Source organism: Saimiri boliviensis, chromosome 1 (assembly GCF_048565385.1).
Source record: "Saimiri boliviensis isolate mSaiBol1 chromosome 1, mSaiBol1.pri, whole genome shotgun sequence".
NCBI classification, from domain to species: Eukaryota; Metazoa; Chordata; class Mammalia; order Primates; family Cebidae; genus Saimiri; species Saimiri boliviensis.
The window spans coordinates 178,966,196-178,984,069 of record NC_133449.1 but is presented as its reverse complement, the minus strand read 5'-3'; the positions used below and the strand labels follow the sequence as shown (position 1 = coordinate 178,984,069).

Sequence of the window (17,874 nt, the reverse complement as noted above, 5' to 3'; positions counted from 1 at the left end):
AATAAAAGTAATACAGAACTATCCATATATAAATATTTGCAAATTATGTAAAAGCTGCTCTAAGCTTCATTCGATTTCTTAATATGTAAAAAGAAGGGTAATACCACCTACCTGTTATGTTTATTATGATACATGAGTACATGAAACTGACATATATATTTTGTACAGCATGCAACAAATGGTAGAATAAGTAATAAGTATGTATGATCAATAAATGATAAACTTAATTATTATTATTATGTCATCCTGGATGCCAGTCTGCAACACTTTTACATATTTCAGTGTCATACCTCTGTCGAAACATCATGGCTGGGTCCATGTTAGCAGAAGTCATTCGAACAACTTGGCGGATTTCCTTGGAAATCATTCTTAACTTCTCAAAGTTTACTAAACCATCTACTTTGGAGTCATTTCCTACAGAATGAAAATAAATTTTTAAGTTCAAAATTAAATTATGTACATAAAAGTAGCAAAAGTCAAACTGGTATTCTTGAAGGGCACAAAGAAGGACCTTCTTTATCATAGTGCCAATTTTGTTTTTAAGAACTGATATACCCATAGATGGTTCAACCCTGCTCTTAGGGAGTGAGCCACTAGGAGATATTGTGTTCTGTATAAAAGTAACAGTTATGAATAAAGTCAAGTGATAAACTGTGCACGGCCTCTAAAACCAATTTCATGGGCTGGGGCACAATGGCTCCCACCTGTAATCCCAGCACTTTGGAAGGCCAAGGAAGGAGGACTGCCTGAGCTCAGGAGTTTGAGGCTGCAGTGAGCCTTGAGTGTGCCACTGCACTTCAACCTGGGCAACAGAGTAAGATCTCAACTCAAACCCCACAAAAACAAAACAAAACAAAAACCCAAACAAAGGGCAACCTGACCGTTTACAGCACTGTTTTCTCACACTTGTCTATAACATAGCATCACACCATTTATCTCCCAGGGTAGACTCTGACGTCTGTCAAAATCCAAGGCCCTGAAGGCAAGACTGAAGAATATATGGTAAACAGCACCTATACACTGGACACATGAATTGTTCAGGATCTCAACCCAAGTTGGAAACAAAATAATCATGATGAATACTCTCATGTTACATAAACATATTTCAGGGAGCAGGTCAGAAAAACATATTTGAAGCCTATAATACTTCCTTATGAAACATGAGTGATAACAAAAGAGGCAGTAAGACTATATAATTAGAACAATACTTCTGCTGAGACTGGAAAAGTTGGACAAAAGTAGAAGAAAAAATGCAGAGAAGCAAGTTTAGCATTTCCCAGTGCTTGCCCCTAGGTGTATCTGATTTCAGAAAAGGATAATGAGCTGAAAAACAAAGTACAAACACCCTGCCTTTTGAGATAAAAGGAAAAGCAACTTAAGTCCACGTAAACCTTCCATGTTTGGTTGGGACTCTGAGGGGCTATATCCTGAGACCAAGGATAAACTGAACGTAGACTGGGATAAAAGTCTTTTGTTAAATTATGTCAAAATGGATTAATGTGATTTTGAAATTCTAGCACCTCTGCCTGCCTGCCAGAAGCAAGCTTTAATCCTCTCTGGAGATACAGAACATCATTCAAAAAGTGAGATATTTCTGTAATCTCACTTTTCAATCATAACCAGGCACATCAGGAGAAAACATAACATGACTGAAATGAAAGAGAAAAAAAGAAAACAGAGTAAGACCCAAATGGGACCCAGGTTATGGAATTATTAGAGACAGACTTTAAAATAACTATGTTGAATATATTCAAAGATATGAAAAACAATGAGAACTTTGAAAAAAGAACATGAAACCAAAAAAGCTGTAAAAAAAAAAATAACTGAAATTACGACTTCAGTAACGAATTTAACAGAAGATGAGACATAGTCGAATGGAGAATAAAAGATACAATTACTAAGAATTTTCCAAAACTGATTAAAATATAAAACCATAGGTTTCGAGTTTCCTATAAACACCAATCAGAATAAGAAACAAAAAATAGAAACCCATACTTAAGTCATATTAAACAAAACTAGAAAAAAGTTAAGAAAAAACAAAATCATAATAGGCGGTATCAAACGCAGATTATGGTTAAAGCAACAGCAAATAAAAATGTAAGCTCACTTCTCAACATTAACAGTGGAAGCAATGAAATGTCATTTCAAAGTATTCAAAGAAGGTAGTTGCCAACTAACAATCCTCCAAAAACGAAGTTAAAGGCATTTTCAGATAAACAAAAATTAAGAGACATTCATTACCAGCAAACCTGCACATAAGGAGAACATTAAACAGTGTTCTATAAGGCAAAAAAACAATGCCCAGTGATACGGAAGCTCTGATATGCAAGAATGAATAAAATATAGTAACAACAATAAAAGTAAATATATAGGCAAGGTTAAATAAATACTGACTTCATTAAGCAACAATAGTATCTTGTGGGAGTTAAAAGCACAGCAACAACTGCATGAAAATCAGATTAGTGAATGGAATTTAAGTGGTCTAAGTTCCTTGCATTATCTGACACACAAAACAGTACTAATAAATATTAAATGAATTAACAAATATGTATGGTATGACATCTAATTTAACATTAGAAAAATGGTAAAATAGTGTATAGTTACCAAGTGATTACAATAAGAAAAATATCACACAAAAATGAATTCAGGTAGACTTCAGATAAACCATATATGGTAAAACATCAATAAATCAGGGATACGATAATTTTTGTCAATTAAAAAGTAGAGTCAAAAGTCAAGTTATATCATTTAGGATATAAAAAGAATTCTTAGAAATATAGGATAAAAAAAAAAGACTACTTAATTAAAAAACAGGCAAGAAATCAGAACAAGTAATTGACAAAAGAGGACATTACACACACACACACACACACACACACACACACACACACACCCTCTTTAGTAATCAGAGAAATGCAAATTATAACCACACTAAGATACAATTACAGGTTTATTGCAACACGTGAAAATAAAAAGACAATTTATCAGTTTTTGGTGAAGATGAAAAATGTGAGAATTCTAACACTGCCAGTGCCTAACTTTAGGAGATGATAACAAGTTGTTTTCTAAAGTTGATTACATGAATATCAAGAGTCATAAATTCCACCATGAATGTAATAATAGCACATAAAAATGCATGTGCACTAAAAGATAAACATGCATGTGTAAGAGCAACATTATTCACAATAGGTCAATAGGGGAAATAACCAAATACCCATCAAAAGAATGAATGACTCTGTATGTATTCCATTCATATAATGGAAGGCTAAATAGTTTTGAAAATGAAGTACAGCTACACTCAAAAACATGAAAGTGACCAGATGCTATGGCTCATGCCTATAATCTCAGGAGGATCACCTGAGTCCAAAAGTTTGAGACCTGAGAAACAAGGTGAGACCTCATCTTTATAAAAAGAATTAAAAAATCAACTGGGCATGATGGCATACCCTTGTAGTCCCAGCTACTTGGGAGGCTAGGCTGAGGTGCGAGGATCACTTGAACCCAGGAAGTTAAGGCTTCAGTGAGTGGTGATCGTGCCACTGCACTCTAGCCTGGACAACACAGTGAGATCCTGTTTCAAGAAACAAACCCAAACCAAATCATAAAAACAAACATACTCTGTACTTCTATTTACATAACATTCAATAACAGGTGAAACTGTAGCACTAGAAATCAGGATAGTTGTTAACCCTGAGAAAGAAAATAAAGGTGGTAATTGAAACGGGGCATGAACAAAGCTTCTGGGGTGCTGGCAATGTTTAACTTTTTGAGTGTCTGGTTTGCCATAATTAATTAGCTATTCATTTGTTTTGGGTACTTTTCTGTCTGTGTAAATAAGTAGAAAGAAACAAATCTTACTAAACAAAACAAATATGATTGAACAGTCACCGTCTGATGTTAGTGTGTTAAGTTTGTTTGAATGTACACAGTAAATAATTTTGCCCTTGTCTCAGCAACGTGGCTTTTGGATTTGCTTTATTCAATTGTTTAAAACTTTAGTGATATAATTAGGTTGGAGTATATAATAAATCACAATTCTGTAGAATTCACTGAAGGTAAACATGCCCATTTTCAAATAATGTTTACATACCCTCATGTAGAAATGTCATATCTTTCTTGACAACAGGGAAGAGTGGAATAATTGGAGGCTGCATACTTTGACTACTTAGAATATTTCTATACTTTGCCATGTTTCTAGATGGATCAAAAATGTCTTGTAGATCTTGAAGATGTTTCTCATATTTGCTTGGTAACTTTTCCCAAGTACCTCTGAGTCGCGCTACAGATGCCAGGTTCAAGCCACTGCCAAAGATGAGAATAAAAACATTAAAAAGAAACTTGGGGGAGGGGGTGGACTCTGGTCATTATATATACCATTTTCTCTAAAAAAAACTAAAAATAAGCAGGGACATATTTTAACACATTGAAATAAACAGAGAAACACTATGAAAAATAGGAGAGACTTATTGATCTTAAAACAAGAACTTCTTTCAGAGGAACTACAATGCTTGCCTATAGTTGTAGACCTACATAACACTTAATTTTATAGTTTCATTTGAGTGGCAGAATTAATAATTCTACAAAACAGACATTTAACTTAAAATTTTTCAAGCATCACAATGTTGCTTGTTTTACTTAGAAATAACTTTAAGGAGACATTACCTATTTGAAAGTGGTTTAAGTAATGCTGAGAACAACTGTTAAATAATAGGCTAATTCTGAGTCTCAGGAAGCTGTTTTTCTCTGCAATTTTGTTCACTCATGTCCCTGATTCCAATACATCCATATTCCTAGGTTCTAATCCTGTTCACTAAGCCTTCAGATATTCAATGACTCCTTTCCACAGGATTTTAAATAGGCTCGGATATTCCCTAACCTAAAAACATAATTCATGCCAATCAGGCTGTAAGTCTTTATTAATCCTTTACCTCTACAGTACCATCACAGAGGTAGGTTGCCAAATGCCTCAATTTTCTTACCGGTAAATCTTTTGTTTCTCAGCCATCTGACTTTTACCCACACCACTGTGTGTAAAACGTTCTCCTAATTTCTGACTTTAAGGCATCATTAGGTATCACTATTCCCTTTTGCTTCTCAGAAATCACTCCAAACTACTACAAGAAGGGTAAGTAATCAGTACAAATTTTATATCCACTGAAGCTAAAAGATATCAAACTCCTAAACACACTAGAAAGGTTGCCAAAAATATCCGAGATCAAGCAGGAGTAAGCAAAGCTGATGAAAAATAATGTCTGTAGCTGAAATTATCAATGAAAGCTGACAGAACAGTTCTCTAAACCGGAACTCTTTCCACCCTGAGGGTAAAAACACCAACACTTTATTTATTTATTTGAGACAGAGTCTTGCTCTGTTGCCCAGGATGGAGTACAGTGGTGTGATATCAGCTCACTACTACCTCCACCTCTGAGGTTCAAGCAATTCTTGTGCATCAGCCCCGAGTAGCTGGGATTACAGAAATTATAGGTGTGCGCCATAATGCCCAGTTAATTTTTATATTTTTAGCAGAGATGGGTTTCACCATGTTGGCCAGGCTGAACTTAAACTCCTGAGCCCAAGCAATCCACCTGCCTCGGCCTCCGAAAGTGCTGAGGTTACAGGCATGAGCCACCATGCCCAGCCAACAATCCTTTACTTGGTATAGCAACACAGTGATAGACTTTGGCACAAATCTGTTTAATAAGGCAGTAGAGAAGAGAGAAACTCTGGAGTTGTAAGCAGCCCTAATGCTGCCACAATCATCATTTACTAAGAAAAAAGTAAAGGATAAAACAATTCACATATGAGGCTAACTCCTGCTACCGTGGAATACTGTTGCACAGAACCACTTATATGCAGATTTTTTTTTTTCCAATACATTCAGTCATCCCTCCGTATCTGAGTGTTCCACGTTCAAAATCAAATGTGGATCAAAAATACAGTATCCTTGTATGTGAAACTTGCTAATACAGATGGCTGACTTTTTGTATCCGCAAATTCCTCTGGGTCAACTGCAGGACTTGAGTATGTGAGGATTTTGCTAACTGTGGGAAGCCATGGAGCAAATGACCCACAGATACTGAGGGACGATGGTATCATTTGATATCAAGCACCAGCAGATGAAAATAGACAAAAGAGAGAAATAGCTATTAATAAATGTAATGAGAGACGTAAAGTTATCATTTGTCAAAGAAAATTAGATTAACTAAAAACTCCCAAAATATTAACTGAAAATTATTAGAAACATGAAGAATGTAGTAAAGTGTTAGGTACAACACTGATATTCATAAGCATCAGAATACTTAGGCAGAAACAGAAAACACAAGGATCCCATTCACAACAGTAACAAAAACATTAAACATTCATACAAAAGTTCAAGATTTATATGAACACTGCTATAAACTTGATATGGTTTGGCTCTGTGTCCCCACCCAAATCTCATTTGGAATTGCAATCCCCACATGTCAGGGGAAGGACATGGTGGGAGGTGACTGGATCATGGAGGCAGATTTCCCCTACACTGTTCTCACGATAATCAGTGAGTTCTCATGAAATCTGATGGTTTAAAAGTGTGGCACTTTCTCCTTGCTCACTCTCTCTGCTGCCATATAAGACATGCTGTGTTTGCCCTTCCCCTTCCAACACTGATAGTAACTTTCCTGAGGCCTCCCCAGCCATGGGGAACTGTGAGTCAATTAAACCTCTTTTCTTTATAAATTACACAGTCTCAGGTATTTCTTTATAGCAATGTGAAAACAGACTAATAAAAAGACTCCACAGAGGAAACAAAAGACTGAAACAAATGGAGTAAGTGTTCTTGGATGGCAAGAGTCAAATGCAAGAGTCAAGCTATCAAATGTCCACTAAATTAATCTAAATATTTAATGTAATCTCAATTAAAACATCAACAAATCTTTTTAAAACTACATAAATTAATTCTAAAGTTGATATGAGACAAGTAAACATGCTAGAAATAGCCAAAGAAAAGCATGAAGAGTATTGAGGGGTCTGACAGCACTACTGGACCTTAAAACCTGCTTTACCACTTTAGCAATTGAAACAGTAAATGAACAGACAAATCAATGAAGCAAAGAGTGCAGATATAAACCCAAATTATGTTTTAGATTTTAGTACATAATAGATGGCATCACATATTTTAGAAAAAAAGATGGATTAATAACATTGGTGGAAGAAATCATTTGGAATAAAGTAAGATCTATTTCCCTATCTCACATGAATTCAAGATTAATAAAAAATGTTATTTAGCTTGTACTAAGAGCTTTCAATATATTAATTCATGGAATACTCTTAATAACCCTAAGATGCAGGAACTACCAGGATTTCCCATAGTAAGTGGCAACAATGAATTCAAACCTAGCCAATTCTTTGTTCTTAACTAAACACAAAATGCAGAAACTCCACGAGAAAGAAAATGATACATCTACATAAAAACAAAAAAATTTCTACATGGCAAAAGCAAACACCACAGACTGTTTCAAATAGCCAAATACTGAAAATTTAGAAATACCCATAATGTGCACTCCACAATGCAAAGGAGTACTTTGTAGTTGTTAAAATAAAATGAGACAACCCAATTTTAAACAATCTCCAAGATAAATCAAACAAAATAAGTCATGGTGGTTTTAAACATATATTTTATATGCTCTCTCTATGCATAGAGTATTTCTTGAATGAAAAAAGGTAACAGTATCTCTGGGGAGAGGAATTTGGGTGGACCAGGGACTGAGTGAGAGGAAGAGTGAGTGAGAGGAAGAGTTACTTTATGCTGTGTACTCATTTATGTCTCTAAAGTTTTTTCAATGTACATGCTATGTCTATTCAAAAAGTTCTATTTTATAATTTACAAGTTACTAATTCTAGCCACAAATGAATGATTCACCTTTGCTATCTCTGCTGAAAAGTTAATAAGTTCTTTATATTCTTTGCTCTACCTGAATATGAAATATAAAAATACAAAGTAATTATCTTAAAAAGAATGAAAAAGAGAAAGCAATTATCTTTACATGAGCTATGAAAATGTGCAGAACAAAAATTCTTTGTAACAAAACAAACTTCTCAACCAAACAAAACCTCTTAACCAAATCTCAGCCCTTTCTTATACCTTGCTTCTTTGGGCTACTGTCCATCATATCTTCTCTCAAATCACTCTCTTTCATCGGCTTTAATGACACTATCATAACTGTGCTATTCTATTTCTTGTATTGATCCTTCATCCCTTTGGCTAGACTCTTTTTCTTCTTTACCCTCACACTGAGAGGGCTACTAAGGAGATTTCTACCACTTTCTTTCCACACCCTTTTTATACAGAGATTTATTCTCTCAGTGTAGATCAATTTTCTTCATAGTGGACTCTAAAACTGAGCCCATAATTCTCCAATTCTTTACTTGATGTTTCTCTTACAAATAGGTTCAATTTCTAGCCTTCCAAGTGTTTATCAGTGGCATCTTTATTCCCCTGTTTTACGGGAATAAATACACTGATAGTACTATTAGACCTGTTTAAAAACTGTGATGTAAGTGGCACAATTCCTGCAGTTTACAGATAAGAAAACATATCTTCAGTTTTCCACTGACACACTGCTACTGTATGGGAGAGGCAGGATTCAAATACAGGTGCAGCTGATTCTAAAGATCACTCTAATAATCTGTAGTTCACTTGCAGCCACTGGTTAATTTAATAAAGGAGCATCCTATTACCATGCAGAGTCATGATTAAAGAGTCCCTATAAATAATCCTCCTTTTAATCTTACATGAGGAGTAGAAACAAATCATTATAAATTCTGTGGGGGATGTGTATAGATAAGATTAGTTCAAGTGGAATTATGCTGCCCTGAGCTTATGAATTTCAAGGCATTTTTGTAATTCTAATGGCCTAGCTTGGTTGAGTAACACCATATCCAGTGATACCTCATGTAGTGCCTGGCAAACAGGAAGAGGTTACCAAATGGTTGCTATTATTATTATCGGTGTTATTTCAAAAATAGCACCTTTAGGTCAAAGTACTGATACCATACTGTGATTTTTCAGTGTTAAATCATAGTGAGGCAGGTACCTAAAAAAGCACAGTACAGAAATTTAATGATAAAGACCAGACACTGGGCACATATCTGAAGCGGGTGTAGGATTAGGGGTAAGAGGGAAAGAAAAATTAGAAGGCAATTACCCACTTTCATTTACAACAAAGAAGAAAAGAGATCGATGTGATGTCACGATCTCCAGGGCTGTGACCAATAAAAAGAAGTAAAAGAAAGATGGAAGAAACAAAAATTGAAAAAGCCAATACCACCAGAATGCATAATATATTAAATCTAACAATACTTCAATAAAGGTGTATTAATTGAATGTTTCTTTTCATAGGCATTTAATACCTTAGCAGAAAATCAGCTTCATGTAATGACAAAACTGTACAGACATTTGTACCTATTTGTATCAACTTACCTTATTATTGCAAACATGGAATTGAAGTTCTTACACTCTCGACAATGAAGTGCAATTTTAATAAAATGCTTAATAATCTTCATTCGTTTGAGTTGATTTGCTTCAGTTAAAATTTCTGAGGCAACCCAGAATGTCTCTTGGTTTACAATGTCCTCAAACCTCTTCAAGTGACTATTTCCTGTTTTGGAATTTAACTTAAAAAGGTCATCGATGTACTCAGTTGGCTCAATATTACGAAACAAATCAAAGTCCCTCATTGACAGCTGGGTGGCCACCTCAATGGTACTGAGCTGCAGCATGGATAGCTGGCTTTCCTTAATTAGTTCTTGAGCATCTTCATCTGAACATAAGGTTTCTGTTTCCATATTATTTTTTAAATAATACCTAAATTTAAAAAAAATTAAATGTAATCATAAATATGATTAAATAAGAGCCCTTTTCCTTTTTTGTTGATGTAAAATATTTTACAGTTAATAACTTTTAGCCAAAAATATTTATTTACAGATAAAAAATTAACATTTTAAAAGAGATTTTTGAGAAGTCTGTCTCTTATTCCACCAACTGACATCTGTTAAAGAGTAAAAATAATGTTGTTATATCATAAACTTAATCATTTTATGAAGCTATTTAGTTATCTGTCAAATAATATTTTAGGTACTTGTCTTGCCCTCAAAAAGCTTATATTTTACTATTTTATCTGACAGATAGTTGGTACTATGTAAATATTTGTTTATGGACAGCATGGATTCTAATTAAGGCAAAATAAATTCGTGAATCAAGAAGGTTAAAAACCTCTATTCAGAAGTTCCTGCACTCATTTCCTTTTAAAATAAATTTCCAAGTGAAGCAAGAAGAATAAAATCTACAAAAAAGGGAGAAACACTTCCACTAATGGTTTCTCCCTTGTTAAATACAAAACCTCATTCCAAAAAGTGGCAGTGATTAGCAACCGTACATTAAGACCCCTATTTTGCTTTCTTCTCTTTAGATCATTAATTCTATGGCACTTAAAAGCTAAAAGACAGGAAATATCTTATACAAGGATGTTACTAAGGAAAAGAGGTAATGTATCATCTGCTTTATACTTCATTTTTTCTAATAATCCAACTCGATTTAAGCCTAAGTTTATGTCCATATATCCACTATTTTTTACTGTCAAGAAACTACTTTTTCTGCTTTTAGACTGTTCATATGCCTAAAACAATGCATTAATAATACTGCTGAAACTCATTATACTATATATAATAATGTTTAACATTATCAAGTATGGTATACTTAGTAACTCATTTAATCCCTACAACATTCCTATGAGGTAGATTCTATTATTATTATCCTCATTTTATGGATGAGGAAATTCAGGCAGAGAAGGTATATAACTTGCTTAAGGTCACACAACTAGAGCTGGGATCCGAAATGTGGGCAGTCTGAATCCAGGGTCTATGTTCTTAACCACTATGTACAACCAGCAAAACACAGTTAACTCATTTTCATTTCACAGCAACCATGGCATGCAGTCACTGTAAGCTTTCCAAGGATCTTGTTGTACATATGAAACTGGGTTACCAAAAAGATAATTCTCAGAGCGGCTGGGCATAGTGGCTCATGCCTATAATCCCAGTACTCTGGGAGGTCAAGGCAGGAGGATTACTTGGGGTCACGAGTTTGAAACCAGCCTGGCCAACATGGTGAAACCCCATCTCTACTAAAAACACAAAAATTAGCTGGGCGTGGTGGCATGTGCCTGTAGTTCCAGCTACTCAGAAGGCTGAGGCAGGAGAACAGCTTGAACCCCAGGAGGTGGAGGTTGCAGTGAGCCAAGATTGCGCCACTGCACTCTAGCCTGGGTGACAGACTCCATCTCCAAAAAAAAAAGGATTATTCTCAGAGAAAATTACCAGAGTAAGGAAGAGATGTACTACAGAAATAATCCAGTTTATTAAATAATTTTCAGAATACATTTTAAAATTTAAAAAAATTTCCTGCATATTCATAAAAGGAAAACTACTTAGAAAAACCATGGCTTCTTTTGCCAAAGTACATGCTGGCCATATTAAAAACAAATTCATAAATCAGTAGATACAGATATTCATATATATATATATATATATATATATATATATATATATATAAAGATTTTAGAAAAAGAACTGTGAAAACCATGGCTTATTTTGCCAAAGTACATACTGGCCATATTAAAAACAATTTACAAATTAGTAGATACAGATAGATATTCAGATATATATGAAGATTTGTATCACTCAAAAAACAGGAATTAGAGTATATCAATGGTTCTAAGACTTTATTTTAGCAGGAATAATAAGGTATTTTATCAAGCTGTCTTCTTTCAAGGGTTACTTTGGAGTGGCCTTTACAAATGTTCCTTAAGATTCCATTTACATAATTATGAAGACAAGAAAGCTTGGAAAATAAAGAAACCCTATTTTAATTCTAGAGTGACTTTAGCAACACTAAAACATGTTTCTACTTACAATATCTGTTTTAACAGGGAATCTTCAAAAGCACATCTACAAATAAGCACATCCACTAATAAGCTTATTCACCTTCCATTGAGTTGAATTCTATCAGCTAATTTGGAGAACTGATCTGGAAGTCTTCTCTGTTTTATGACACCCTCAGGAGTAACAGAAACTTCACAGAGAGAATATGTGTCAGATGCACCAGTCAAACCAAATTCATGAACAGCATGACAAACCACTTCTTTAGCTGTAGTATCTTTACTGATAATAATGTAGCAACTTTGCTGATCCGCTTTGAAAACTCTTATAACTTGATCAGGAATATCTACATAAATAGAAAGATATGCCTTGTTATTTTTCTTTAATTACTTTAAAACTCTTCAAAAGGCAATTATGAACACAATGATCCCTGTAAACACTGAAATATACATTTCTATTTCACAATATTAACAGAAGACACTTACATTTATTGACAAATATATCCAAAATTTTTTTTGGATAATAAAACATGGATAGAAAAACCCAAAGACAAAACTTGGGATCATACTGTATATATGACTGGGAAGCAACAACTTTTTTCACTTAGTATCTTATAAACATTTTAATGTCATTATATATTCTGCTACAAAACTATTTTTAATGAAGACATAGTACTCCGTAATGTGTTATTTCATATATTTCAATTATCCAAACTCCCAATGACATTTAGATTGCTTACCACTTTCTATTATTATAAATGACATTATGATATGCCTGTTATTCCCTGTCAAAAGTAAATAAGCTTCTGCAGACAACCTAATTATTTCCTCAGTGAAAATTCTCAAAAAGAGAATTGCTGAGTTAGAAGGCATGCATCTTTTAAGGTTTTTGAAGTATACTGCCAAATTTTTCTCCAGAGAGGTTATAATTGTTTATAATCCTAGAGTGTAAGAGAACAAATTTGGTCACATCCTTATCAAAATTGTGTATTAATGTTTTGCTTTCCCATTTCATAAGCCCTATTTTTTCCCTCCCTCCAGATATGTCATTATTTTTTCTCTTCTTTGGTTACTGGCAAGACTCAGTATTTTAAAGAAGAAATAATACTGGTTTAATAAATCATTATTATTTTAATATAATACTTTATGGTATCCTTTGTGATTTTTCCTACTGTATTATAGTAGATAACAACACTTAGTCAACTATGAAGTGGAAAATGTTTAGTTTTTATATTTATTTTTAACACAGGAAAATTTTAAGTGTTAACCTGGTAAAATCTCTTTGTCCTTGAGATTTCAGCTATTAGTAGAAAAATTCTAATTCAAGACAATGTTTATATGATAAGCACACATAAATAATAGTATCCACCCTCCACCTGTTCTTATTTCTTTTTGTCATTATGTAACTCTGGGCCAATGTTCAACATGATGAGTTGGCTAATTTTTAATATAATTAAATATAAGTGAAAAGTGATTTTATAGCATTGAACAAATACTAAAAATTTTTCCTATGACAATAAATTACTGTCGCAAAAATTTCCATTTTTAAAAATTAGTAATACGGGCTGGGCATGACTCAAACCTGTAATCTCAGGACTCTGGGAGGCTGAGGCTTGAAAATCGCTTGAGCCCAGGAGTTTGAGACCAGCCTGGGTATATAGTAAGACCCTGTCTCTACAAAAAAATTTTAAAAATTAGCTGAGTGTGGTGGTGCATGCTTGTATCCCCAGCTACCTGGAAGGTAGAAGTAGGAGAATCACTTGAGCCTGGGAGGGTGAAGATGCAGTGAGCTGAGATCATGCCACTGTACTCCACTCTTGGGCAACAGAGTAAGACTTCGTCTCAAAAAAAAATTAGGGAATATGTATTACTTTGACTTTTTTGTATGTGTGTGGACTGCAGGGAGGGCAGGTTGGGAGATCTGGGGGGCTCAAGTAATTATATGCTGTTTGTCCAGCATCACCTACTTAGCATTATGTACACTGTTAACCTTTAGAGGAAAAAATAACCAAATTACAAATTCATCTCAATATGTCCTAAGTTATAGTCTCTGGTATAGAAGGGGAAAATGGAGCAGATACAAATATGGCAGGAAAATATTTTCATAAAATAAATTTTTTGGTCCTCTTGAGACTTAGGATAAAAAAAAAAAAAAAAGACTTGCTCTGAGGACTCAGAGATTCAAATGAATATACATGAATATAATTCCAGGGAGAAGGAGTCTAAGACAACATATGTTGAATGTTCTGGGTCCTGTCAAGTTGAAAGTAGAATACTTCACCTACTCAGGTTCCTTCTGTAAGAAGGATACATCAAACTCTCTCCTTAATATATTAAGAAATCTGAGTCATCAAATACATCTTGTTCAGATTTCACTCTGATGAGTCAATCCTTAGTGGGCTGCTGACATCATCAGGTTTTTAAACCTACAAGGTTTAAGGTCAGACTGTTTTAGGATCCACCAAAATCAGAGATACTTCTTGAAATAGTTTGGCTGTGTCCCCAACTAAATCTCATCTTGAACTGTAACTCCCACAATTCCCACGTCATGGGAGGGACCCAGTGGGAGGTAACTGAGTCATGGGAGAATAGTCTTTCTCATGTTTTTCTCACAATAGTGAATAAGTCTCACAAGATCCGATGGTTTTAAAAAGAGGAGATCCCCTGCACAAACTCTTTCTTTGCCTGCCACCATCCATATAAGATGTGACTTGCTCCTCCCTTGCTTTCTGCCATGATTGTGAGGCTTCCCCAGTGACGTGGAACTGCGAGTTCTCCATTAAACCTTTTTCCTTTGTAAATTGCCCAGTCTTGGGTATGTCTTTATCAGTAGCATGAAAACAGACTAATATACTTCTCCACTCTGTGCTAGAAGATTATTGTGAGCAAACAGAAATTTCAATTTGCCAAGAAACTGAACAAATGGGTTTCACTATCTTTTTAAGTCCATAAAAAAGGATCAAACAATATACTGTTATTATCTTTACTGTTGCTACCCTCCTCATAAAAGTAGGCCTCAGCTGTCCTGGGCTCCAGAATTCAATCAGTTTACCAGATCTTTGGGAGTTGAGCCTTAGCCAGTGGTACTGACTGACCTTAAGGGAATGGGGAGATGTTCTGATACCTTTTATTACTTTCTTCAGAGAAACATATTCACAAAGACAGGGTGGGAATTTGTACACATTTCATGTTCTCTTCCTTTGCTGCCAATATACTGTAACATCCTCTGGGAAGGCGCACACAATTGTGTATCTTGCTGCATAGTGTTAAAAAGCCATACTTTGTTAAAGTGATTTGTCCATGTGAAAGACAAATTGTTAGGTGGTCACATAAGAATGATTCAGGTATCACAAATAGGTGCCTTTAGAACAGATCCATAAATAGGATTATCTAAAGGGTACCCCTTAATCCTAACTTTGATGAATCTGCCAAGGTAACAAATGTCAACTTGGAAAACTCATGGAAAGACATCAGAGGAAAAAATTTCTCTGCATTGACATTAAAGACAGTGTAAACCTCTTTTTCTATTTTAGAATTGTTACATATATATTACATAATATTCTTTACAAACATGTTTCTTGTTAGTAGGAAAACAACATACATGCCAAACACAATATTTGGCATGCAGCAGACACTCAAATGTTAGTCGATTAGAAGAATGGTCAATATGTTTGAATAAAGTTGAATCAAAATGGAAAAGTGATCCAATCATTTCATACTTTAGGCACAAAGTTAAAAAGCACACAAAAACACAGTACAATTTTAAAGGCAAAACAGACATTTAAAAAGAATCTTGGAAGCCAGGAGCGGTGGTTCATACCTATAATCCCAGCACTCCCAGCACTTTAGGAGGCTGAGGTGGGCAGACCGCTTGAGCCCAGGAGAACAACCCGACTGAGGAACATGGAGAAGCCTCGCCTCCACAAAAATTACAAACATTAGCTGGGCGTGGTGGTGTGGGCCTATAGGCCCAGCTACTCTGGAGTTTGAGGTGGGAGGATCACTGAACCCAGGAGATCACACCACTGCAGTCCAGCCTGGGTGACAGAGCAAGACTGTCCAAAAAAAAAAAAAAAACAAACAAACTTGGAGGATCAAGGTTCATACTTCATTTCTTAGAAAGCATATGTAATAGGTAAACAAATTAATAGAAACCTCAGATAACTAGACTTTCAACCAGAGAAGAAATTTCTAGAGAGCTAACTTATAAATCTTATAGGAGTAAAATTAAAAAGTAAGTACTTGAAGGATATATGTACTGACCCTGAAATTACACTAAAAATGGGAGAACTTTTAGGTATTTAAGATGATCTTTAAAAAAAAAATACCTTTTCATTCTGCTTTAAATTGTTAATTGCTGAGTAAATATTTATGAAGTGCCTGTTATATGTCAACAGTGTTCCAGGTGATGAAGATACAGTGATAAGTGATATAGATAAAGCCTCTACACTTTTAGGGAATTTACTTACATTCAAGTGGGTAAACGACAACTCAAGAAAAGACAGACATTAAGCAAGGAAGACAATTCATATAGTGAAAGCGCCACGAAATAAACAAATGGTAGTGGTATATTAAAGACCGAAACAATTGTTCTGTAAAGAGCCAGATAGTAAATATTTTAAGTTTTGCAGGCCAAGTGGCAAAACACATGATATTTTTTAGGCACTTATATAACAAGAAAACAAATTCCCACAAAATACTTTGACAAAATTCAAAATATAATAATGCATACATAAAACACAAAAAGATACGTGAACACCAAGATTAGGTAATACTGTAAGTGTTTACTAATAGGGGACTGGTTAAAAAAATTCTCTATTAGCTGTTTAAAAATTGTTGGTAGAACATTGTGAAACAGAAAATTATTCAAAGGTATATTGCTAAAGTGAAACAGTTAAGTAAAAGAAAAGTAAAACATCTCATTTGGGATGCAAGGGATGGCACACACATTTTATATGCAATAAAATTTCTGGAAGGATATACAAGTAAACTAATAACTGTAAATTCTGGGGAGTGGAGACTTTTATATTCTTTTTTGGGCAGTTTAAATATTTTTAAAGCTATGATTGTGTTCCTTTATAATTAAAAACTAGTCAAAATAAGAAATTTTCAGTGAAGAAAAAGTTAAGTTTACTACAGGAGATAAATCAAATAAAGGTTTGCGCTATTAAGTGAAAAGAAGTAAGCTGTAAGTTCTTTATGCAGACCTAGAAAAAAATTCCTTTTTGAATTCCTTTTGGACACACTCCTGGACTTTCAACCAGAGATGAAATTTCTAGAGAGCTAATTTATAAATCTTACAGGAGTAAAATTTAAAAATTCTAATTATTTTGGGTCTCATCTTGCATTGAGTCGGAAATTCCAAAGAACATTTCAGAAGTTACAGAAAAGCATGTATACTCTGATCCAACATAAAAACATACATGTATTTTAAAAAAATGACTAAAAGGACATAAGCCAGTTAATACTGGCTACCTTCTAAGCAGAAGGAAAAGTTCAGCTTACTAATTCATTCAATTCTGTATCACTAAACTTTTTTAAAATAAGAAAATACACACAAACAAGGGCAATAGAATACCAGTCTTCAAGATACTTACAATAAAAACCAACAGCTGTATGCAGCAAAAATAAAGCAAAATCATAAAGTAAGCAATCAAAAACAAACTATTAAACAGTTCTGTAGCTTTGCCCCCATTTTCATCTTGATCTAGTAATAACTTTGAAAATGCAGCATAAAGATAGGAAAGCTCAACACCGATAAACATTAATCAAACTTGACTGTTACACATGTCCTATAATATACATATGTGATGTATAAAGCTCATTTAAATTTTTGTGCTGTTGTATAAATTACATAAGAAGCTGAATTTGGAATCAACTGGGAATTGTATTTTTTCAATCCAAATATAAATAATATCATCACTAGATAAAAAGCCTGAGACATACTGATCTTTCTCTGAAC

At 34.3% G+C, this 17,874-nt stretch overlaps 1 protein-coding gene across 17 annotated transcripts in view; it reads right to left on the bottom strand.

The window, feature by feature from the left end:
* Positions 1–17,874, bottom strand: part of RAPGEF6 (Rap guanine nucleotide exchange factor 6) — a 246,205-nt gene that overhangs the window by 64,148 nt on the left and 164,183 nt on the right. For 11 of the 17 annotated variants that reach the window (XM_074381725.1, XM_074381732.1, XM_074381717.1 and 8 more), the window contains 5 exons: positions 17,510–17,524; positions 12,019–12,259; positions 9,458–9,841; positions 4,091–4,302; positions 291–414 (listed from right to left, as the gene is read on the bottom strand). In XM_074381725.1, the coding sequence (XP_074237826.1) occupies positions 291–414; positions 4,091–4,302; positions 9,458–9,841; positions 12,019–12,259; positions 17,510–17,524 (976 nt within the window). The remainder of the gene's footprint in view (positions 1–290; positions 415–4,090; positions 4,303–9,457; positions 9,842–12,018; positions 12,260–17,509; positions 17,525–17,874) is intronic. The other 6 variants (XM_074381733.1, XM_074381756.1, XM_074381737.1 and 3 more) reach the window with 1 other exon arrangement.